This window comes from Myotis lucifugus, unplaced genomic scaffold (genome assembly GCF_000147115.1).
Source record: "Myotis lucifugus unplaced genomic scaffold, Myoluc2.0 scaffold_24, whole genome shotgun sequence".
Lineage (NCBI taxonomy): Eukaryota > Metazoa > Chordata > Mammalia > Chiroptera > Vespertilionidae > Myotis > Myotis lucifugus.
In genome coordinates, this window is record NW_005871072.1 from 9,024,576 (window position 1) to 9,034,278 (window position 9,703).

The following is a 9,703-nucleotide window of genomic DNA, read 5'->3' on the forward strand; positions in this document are numbered from 1 at the left end:
GGGGGCAGTGAGGGGTGACTAGGCCAGCAAGGGGGGCAGATGGGGGTGACCAGGCTAGCAGCGGGGCAGTTAGGGCCGACCAGGCAGGCAGGCAGGTGAGCGATTAGGAGCCAGCAGTCTAGGATTGTGAGAGGAATGTCCAACTGTCAGTTTAGGCCCCATCCCCAGGATTGGGCCTAAACCAGCAGTTGGACATCCCCCAAGAGGTTCTGGATTGGAGAGGGTGCAGGCTGGGCTGAGGGGACCTCCCCCCACTGTGCACAAATTTTGTGCACCAGGCCTCTAGTATCTGTATAAAATCACTAGGACCTGTGAGTTGTTTTCCCCAGATTTTTCAGTTTTCTGAGGAAGGGAAAAATCATCTACATACCGTTTCCTGTGGGAGATGGTTTTCTTAAGGAAACATTGGACATGCTGCCTTCCAGTACAGATCTAAAAGAAAAATGGGGGTGGGGAAAACACAACAATGACTCTAAGAATCTACAAGGGACTCTCCATTTCTAACAAGACATATTTCTTTTCTTTTTTAAAATATTTTTTTATTGATTTCAGAGAGGAAGGGAGAGGGAGAGAGAGAAACATCAATGATGAGAGAGAATAATTGATTGGCTGACTCCTGCATGCCCCTTACTGGGGATTGAACCTGCAACCTGGGAATGTGCCCTGACCGGGAATTGAACCGTGACCTCCCGGTTCATAGGTCTATGCTCAACCACTGAGCCATGCCTGCCGGGGCCGAGACACATTTTTCATTGGCAATGACAAAGTCACAGTATCTGATATAATGAATACATGGCATAAAGTGCCCCCTAAGAGCCTGAGAGTTCATCTATTCCACTGTGTTCATTTTACAGATGAAGACACTGAGACCCAGAGTGTCTAGTGTCCCCAATGTTATAGAACAAGCAAGGGACTGAACTAGGTCATCAGTTAATCCATTTATTCAATCAGTAAATGTGCATTGGATGGGAGGAGGATGAGGAACATCTGTAATACTGTCAATTATATATATATATATATGAATGATAATGAAAAAATTTAAAATATATAAATATCCATTCAATGCCTATGATATGCCAGGCACTGAGCCAGTATTTGGGGGCAAAAGATGAGTTAGATAAGTGGCTAGCCAGGCCAATAAAATGAGACGTGGAACTGACAGCACGTTATGCAGAGTGCCCCAAGGAGGGCGCATGGCTCCTCTCAGGGAGCCAAGGTGAACCCAGGCAACTGAAGTGTGATGAGGAAGGAAGCAGCCAGGGGCATGGCAATCACAGAGCTGGGAACACTGATCATTTAGGTAACCACTGCTTGGGGAAGCCCCAAGTTTCTCAGCTATGACCAACCACCACTTCTAAGCTGTTAAGGGGTTAAGGCAAACCACAGTCCCAGTTTGCCTGGAATTGATTGGGTTTCCAGGCCTGTATTAGGCACTTTTTTGTGTGTGTGTGTGTGAGCCTCTTCCTTTTTTAAAAAAAATTTTTTTCTGTAACATACATTTTTAAATTTCAACTGATAACATACAAGACATATCGGGTTTTTAGAGATTTCCTTTACACATATACACATACACACATACACTTAAAATTATATTTATGACTATGTTAGTATAAAGATGAATAATTCATGCTGGCTACACTATTATATATTCATTATTATTATTATATTTATTTATTTTTTCTTCTGCTGATAAAAGGAATAAAAATTAGAAGCTTTTTGCGGGCCCCTAAAAAAATCACGGGCCCTAGGTACTGTCTTTTCTGTTTCATGGATAAGTCCGCTCTGGGTTTCCGCTAACGTGAGACTTTCCATTTTAAAACTAGAAAATTCTTGGGCAGCCAGAGACATCTGCTCGCCCCGGGTGCGGTGTTCTGCTTTTTGGAAAGTTCATCCAACTGGGCAGGGAATGCAATGCTGGAGGGGCATCAGCTCTCAGAGCAGAAGCACACCCCAGGCCCAGCTTTATCACATCCAAGTTCTGCAACTGAACCACTTTCTCTCCCTCGAATATGGGGCTAATGACACCAGCCATCAACTACATGAGGTGGTTGTGATGAGCCAATGAGTAATGCACACAAAAAGCACTTTGCAACATCGGACAGACTGTCAAACTACAGCAAGAAGGCCGGGGAGGGTTGGCGGGGGAAGTAAGAGGTCAACTGAAGGACTTGTATGCATGCATATAAGCACAACCAATGGACACAAGACACTGGGGGGTAGGGGAGGCCGGGGGAAGGTCAAGGGGAGGGGAAAAAAAAGGACACATATGTATACTCTTTGTAATACTTTAAGCAATAAAACAAATTTTTTTTAAAAAAGCACTTTGTTAAACAATAAATGCTATTGGTACTATTATCAGACAGCCATTTATAGGTATAACTTGGGGTGCCTGAAAGCGCCCATCTTTTTATATTCCCAGAGCAGGTGCTCTCTAGGTGCTGTTGTGGGCCGAACTGTGACTCCTGAAGATCCATATGTTGAAGCCCTAACTCTCATACCTCAGGATGTGAATGTATTTGGAGATAGTCTCTTTAAACGTTAAATGAGGCCATGAGGATAGGCCCTAATCCAACCTGGTTGGTATCCTTATAAGAGGAGGAAATTTGGACACACAAAGAGATAACAGAGATGTGTGTGCACAAAGAAAGGGCCATACAAGGACATAGAGAAACGGTGACCATCTGTAAACAAAGGAAAAAGGTCTCACAAGAAACAAAACCTGACAACAAAACCTTGACCTTGGACTTCTAGTCTCTAAAACTGTGAGACTACAAATTTCTGTGGTTTAAGTTCCCCGGACTGTGTTATTTTGTTGTGGCAGCCCCAGCAAACTAATAAAGTTCTTCTGGGGAAAGTGATTAAAACATTTCTCAGTACTAAGTCATTCCAAGAGCTTTGGACCACACTATCTCTGACCTGAGCCCTTGTGTCTTCAATGTCCTACCACACAGGGCAATTGTTAATAATGTAAATACCTATTAGCTGAACACCTACTTTGAACAGGTTACCTCATAGGCATTGTCTCTCATCCTCGAATAAAGTCTGCAAGATAGTTATTATTACCTTCATCTCCCAGATAAGACAACCCAAGCTCAGGGAGAGTAGGTACCTAACATGCCGAAGGTGATAAGAAGCAGAATCTAGTTTCTAAACCAAAGCCAAGTCCTTATTCAGCAACCAGAAATAATGCTCATCACGAATCTTTGCAAGTCCAGACAGGTGCCCTGGCATTAGAGTGAGAGAAGGAAGGTAGACAGCAGGGGCCTGCCTGACTCTTGGCATCTCTCTCTGTGGAAGTCCCATGACTTCTGCCTCCAGTGCCCAGCAGCACGAGACCCAGAGCAGCCTCTCAAGGAATCACTGCAGAGGACAAACCCTCACAGAGCAGCCTTCTCTGTGTTCTCCCTGATATTCTCTTAGCATATGTCCACGCAAACACTTGTACACAAATGGGCATAGCAGCAGCATTTAAAACAGCCCAAAACTGAAAACAGCCCAAATGCTCATCAAGGAATGAATGGATACATAAATGTGGTATATCCATACAATGGACTATTACTGGGCAATAAAGAGGAAGGATGTACTGATACATGTTACAATACGGATGTAGCTTGAAACATGTTAAGTGATGAAAGAAGCCAGGCATTAAACTATGACATTTGTATGATTCTATATGGATGTTATTTTTTAGATTTTCCTTGATATCCCATCTCAATTCTCCCTTTAGGCTCTGCTAGGTAAGGAGGAAAGTTCAGACAATACTAATACTTTCGGTGACTTTATAGTTATTTACATTTTATCTCTTTGAGTTTCCAGAACAGTGTTTTAAGTGTGACATAATCCCTATTTTGCAGATACAGAAGCTTGAGTAGCTGATGACTGGCCAAGCTGGGACTCAACCTAAAATTCTGTAGCTCGAGATTCATCATCTTTCCTCTATGCCAGGGACTCCAGATTGTCAGCACTTCCTGCAGAGAGCTGTCTAGAGAAAAGCAGGTATCTCCTCTTCACATTTAGGGCTTGCTCTAGTCAGATCCAACATTCTACAAGAGGATCTGGTATTTCTCTGCCTTTGGTAGCTAGGCATTCTCCAGAAGTCCTAGCTAAAAGGAATCAAATGAGATAAGACTTCCAAACAATATCGTGGCTGTTAACCTCCTTCTTCCTGCCAGTTACTAGCCTTGGGTATCCTATAAACACCTCACTAACTCCACCCAAGTTCTTGATGTATTTTCTTGGAAGAGTTTCCAACAAACCCACTTGCTTTCCCCATTTTATCTTGTTGCCTCTTCCATGAAAGTGCCTTGGCGTTTTGACCTAACCCTTCCCTTCTCAGGAACTAGGATGCCCTGCAAAAGGTAGGAGCAGCCTCCATGGGACCATGGATTATCCACCAGGACTACAGTCACACTCTAACAATGGCAGAGCGGGAAATTAGAAGGAGTCTGGTTCCTTGACAGTATCTTAGAGCTGCCACAATAGCCCTGGATTATCTCTCTCTCTCTCTCTCTCTCTCTCTCTCTCTCTCTCTCTGAACTTCTTGCAAGAGAAAAATAAGGCTGTTCAGGAGATTTCTATATTTCAGCTACTTAAGCCTAATAATGTTCTTTCTACCTGTTATGAGGCCACTGTGGAGCAAATAAAAGGTCTAAAAGCCCATGGTGATCTACAAAACATAAGATATTAGTGACTCTTTTATTAGTAAAACTAGAGGCCTGGTGCACAAATTTCATGCACGGGAGGGGGGTCCCTCAGCCCAGCCTGCACCCTCTCCAATCCGGGACATCCCTCTCGCAATCCGGGACCTCTGGCTCCTAACCGCTCACCTGCCTGCCTGCCTGATCTCCCCTAACCACCCTCCCCTGCTGGCCTGACCGCCCCTAACCACCCTCCCCTGCTGGCCTGATCACCCCTAACCGCCCTCCCCTGCTGGCCTGATCGCCCCTAACCACCTCTGCCTCAGCCTCCACAACTGTGGCTTTGTCTGGAAGGAGGACTGGATGACCGGAAGATGTCCAGTTGACCCGGTCTAATTAGCATATTACCCTTTTATTAGTATAGATATTATCCCTAGCAATATGTTTATTTGTTTGATGTTCCCATTAAGGTTCACTTGTTGAGTATCTACCACGTGTTTCAGATTGTGCCACATTATATATTTAATTATTCCAGATGAGCATTATTATAGTTAATTATAGGACCCAAAACTCAGAAAAGTTAAAAACCTGCCCAAGGTCATACAGTAAGTGGCAGAACCAGGAGCTGTGACTGTAGCTCCATGGGCTCTTTTCAGGACATGCATTATATGTCGCTCAAAGTATCGTGTAATAAGCTCAATACCAAACACTCGGGGAAATGTCCTGGAGTTCCAAAAGATGAAAGATAATGGGAGATCTAGGAATATATCCCAAGAAACTAGAAACACCAATCAGACAGGACATATGCACCTCTATGTTCATAGCAGCACAATTTACAATAGCTAAGATTTGGAAACACCTTAAGTGCCCATCAGCAGATGAGCGGATTAGAAAACTGTGGTACATCTACACAATGGAATACTATGCTGCTGTAAAAAGGAAGGAACTCCTACCATTTGCAACAGCATGGATGGACCTGGAGAGCATTATGCTGAGTGAAATAAGTCAGTTGAAGAAAGATAAATATCACATGATCTCACTCATTTGTGGAATATAATGAACAACATAAACTGATGAACAAAACCAGATCCAGAGACAGAGAAGCACCGATCAGACTGTCAAACCTCAGAGGGAAGGTAGGGGAGGGTGGGGGTAAGGAGGAGAGATCAACCAAAGGACTTGTATGCATGAATATAAGCATAACCAATGGACACAGACACCAGGGGGTGAGAGCATGAGCAAGGGGCGGGGCGGGGGACACATATGTAATACCTCGATCAATAAAGAAAATTTTTTAAAAAAGAAAAATAATGGGAGAGTAGCTGGAAGGAACAGCAGTAATGAATGACTGCTCCATCAACCCTTGACAGGTTTAGCCTCAAGCCTTACCCCTCCCATGGCCACCCTGAAGCCATGAGTAGCCTGGCCCTAATCATTCCCTGGACCTATCTCCCCATTAGATAGCTGGATAACATTTTATACTCTTTCCTAGGCCCATGCTATTCATTTACAGAAGGTAAATGAGAAAGGAAACTAATGTATTCTATGTTTAAGGTTATAATAATTTAATAAGTATGCAGTAATTTTAATGCAAATGTCCAATATTGGGAGGAAATAATGTTTCTCATCAAATCTATGTGTATTTTCCTACATCTCCTGCATGTCCTCCTTCAGCCCCACCTGCTCTGCTTCTTTTCCCCCATTAAAACCCATTGGCCATCTCACCCTAACCATCTCATGTCAACCCACTGGGTAGGTTTAGAGACTCTAATCTAAAACTGCTAAAGTACAAGCCTCTATTTCATCACCTTCTAATTGCACAGAAATTTTACTGCAGTGGAACTCCTTTCATCTTGTCCAGAATATATAGCAATATTTTATACATGAATATTTCTTGTTATTAAAATATGTCTCTGTGAATAATGCCCTTGTTAAAATAACCTTTTATAGCGTGCATTAGAGATTACAACCCTCTCAAATTGGTAGTATAAAAAATATATGCAACACAATATGAATTGTATATTGTTCTTTAAAGGAATTATTTATGTAGGGACTGAGGTTATCCTGAGTTTCAAATCTACTCAACACTCTTTTAGTCTCTATTCAGCCAACTGTACTCATATCTAAGTGCCATCATTCATTCTAATTAAGTTTTTAACTTCTCACTTTCTTAAGAAAGATGAAACTCCAATCTTGGCTCCTCTAAAAGCTGTTATACATATGACTAACAATGGCAGACACCAGCAACTGTATTTTAAATCTGGAATATTATGGGCAAAAATGTGTGAAAGCTGTGTGTCTATTATGCTGAGAACTACAAAAACCTTTTCCTGAGTTTAAAGCACTGAATACACAAGCTGGAAACTCTTATATGAAATCATGACGTCACAGTTAATTAGGATAGAGGGGAAAAGAAACTTTTCAACTTCTGGCCCACTACCTACAGCTTCTGCCTAAAGACATTTGTCTTTTGGTTTAAATGAAATCACTCATCTGAAATTCTCAATCACAAAACTAATAAACTTTCTTAGTGCTCTCTGGATGTATTTGAAGCTATCAAGCATCTCATTTCTTAAATTGCCTTCTTTTCAGCTTTTCTTTATCTCCTTATGATCTTTCTCAATTTATAGCACTTCCTTGGGACCACTTAGAACCATCAATCTGCGATTCCCATAGCCTGATCCCAGCCTCATCTCCTCCTGTCCCAACTCCAAGAATTCCCCAGGCCATCTCCCAACTAAGTTACAATCTTATTCTTCATCTTTTGGGTCCTCTTGACATAAAGACTTTGTAGATTTCACTCTTCCCTTCCCACCCAAGAACAAAATGCCTCCTGACTTGCCTTATAATAATAACTTCACCATTCCCTGTTAACTTTCTCTTTTAAGAAAGATTATATGGGCAAAGAAACTGAAATTGGGTGGGGCAAAAAGAAAAGAGAATAGGAAAAGGAAGACAGAAAAGGAAAAACTGTGCAACAAAAAATAAGTGAACAAAATAGAGAATAAGAGAGGACCAAAAAACAAGACAACAAAAAGCATAAAAAAAGAATTCCATTCTGATGGCTGATATTTTGGATCATGTAATAGTTTTAGTTATTTGAGCCAAATTTTATATGTATTATTTCATCTAAGACTCACACAGTGCTTTAAGGGTATCACTATGATTACTCTCATTGTATACTTATGTGAAACTTTATGACCAATAATTTCAATGAAGTCAGAGTCCTTTTGAAGAAGGCTAGGGAAGGAGTTGGAAGTGGGTGAAACTAGTTCTTTCTGGAAAGAGATTTTAGGATGAGTAGTTTGCCTAAGGTTACATAGCTTATGCACCGTTAGGATTCCAACTCAAATCAGTCTAACACCAAAGTTTCTGTTCCAAAGGCCCAGGAAGCAAAAAGGGGCCAACAGGTACAAAGTTACCAGACTAAAAGACAGGGTGAGAAGAATATTTCCTTTATCACAGACATCCGTGATGGACCTCCAGCAAGAGTAAGACTTGGAGCAGACTTTCTTTGATCATTTCACCAAAGTCTCATGAGTTCAGCACAGGGTGATAACTGAATATTTTAACTGTTCCAAGCAATTTATCAAGCTTCTAATATACTTATGTAAGTTGATACCTCAAGGGAAAAGACCAAATATAAATAGTTACCTAGTCACCTAGGGGAAATCTTTATAGTGATGGAAAGTATTAAAAAGCTAACATAGAATAAGAAATACAGCTAAAATGTCCAGAAAATGGCATATGTACCCACCCTGGTGGTATTTACCTGTGTGCATGAAAAAGTTTTGAGGGTTTCATGACCCAATAATGGTTCTATACACACTAGTATTTAAATCTCAGAAATCACTGGTAATAAGGAAAACTCCCTGGGAACCTGAAAAGCAAAAATTTTATTAAACCATTTTCAATAGAAGAATAAGTGGGGCCCAATAATCACCAACCAATAAACAGAAGCATTGTCTTCTAGAAGGCAAATAAAACCATCCAACAACTAATTATCACCTAAAAGAACATGAAACATTATGTAAGGAGAAAACAAACAGAGCTTCATGAAGCATACATGTCAACAAGCCCATTTAAATTAATGGGCTGTTTATTCTAAATATGCAGTGTAGCAGGAAACCAATCTTATCAGGTTGGTAGACTGATTTAGCCTGCTGCAATGGTTGTAAGTTGGCTATTTCTCAGACAGGGCCTCGCAGTCTGATTTTAACATTGGGAAACTTGCTTACTGATGGTGAAACAGAACAGAATGGAGCACAGATAAAATCTTTTAGCTAGTCAGAGATCTATATGCTACCAATTTTCTGAGTCTGATAACCACCAACCATAAAATTTTCTTACTGTTGGTTTTTATTTTTAAGGTAAGACTCGCACCCACCCTTGTTTCTGCCACCTATCTTTTCTGCAGATGATAACATCAAGTATTAGCATAAAGTGTCCTACGCTCTGGGACAGTTACTGTTTTATTTTACAAAAACACCGGGTTAATATTTATTAATAAGAATGCTAGCTAATAAAAATGACCTATCACCAGAGCCCCTCAGAGGTTATTGTCAGTTCTAAGTGAAAATATTTGTTAAATGAGTGCAAATCCAAATTTTGACCACAAACTAGGGCGAAAACCCCGTTAGTTGCCTTAAATACTTCATCATATTTCCTATTCACAACAGCTCTGTCATGTGGTCATTCTTTATCCCAACTTCAGATATAATCTTTCTCAGAATATTAGTAATACATGCCTATTACAGAGAATATGGAAAATGCAAGAAAACACAAAGAAAAAAATCAGGCACCTTTCATCAGTCATTGTTTTTTTTTTTTTTTTTTGGTTTGTTTTTGTTGTTGTTTTTTTGCCTATTAGATCCTACAGGTACACATTTTTCAGTGACACTTAAAAATAATTAAATAGCCCTGACTGGTTTGGCTCAGTGGATAGAGCGTCAGCCTGCAGACTGAAGGGTCTCAGGTTCCATTCCAGTCAAGGGCATGTACCTTGGTTGCAGGCACATCCCCAGTAGTGGGTGTGCAGGGAGGGCAGCTGATCAATGTTTCTAACT

The 9,703-nt window shown here is 41.0% G+C and overlaps 1 protein-coding gene across 2 annotated transcripts in view; it reads right to left on the reverse strand.

Annotated features, from left to right (window-relative positions):
* SCEL (sciellin) overlaps positions 1–9,703 on the reverse strand; it is a 105,301-nt gene that overhangs the window by 85,789 nt on the left and 9,809 nt on the right. For both annotated transcript variants that reach the window (XR_002828562.1, XM_014453517.2), the window contains exon 2: positions 371–432. Coding sequence is in view for 1 of the 2 variants with exons in the window: in XM_014453517.2 (XP_014309003.1) it covers positions 371–413 (43 nt within the window). In the remaining variant the exon portion in view is untranslated. The remainder of the gene's footprint in view (positions 1–370; positions 433–9,703) is intronic.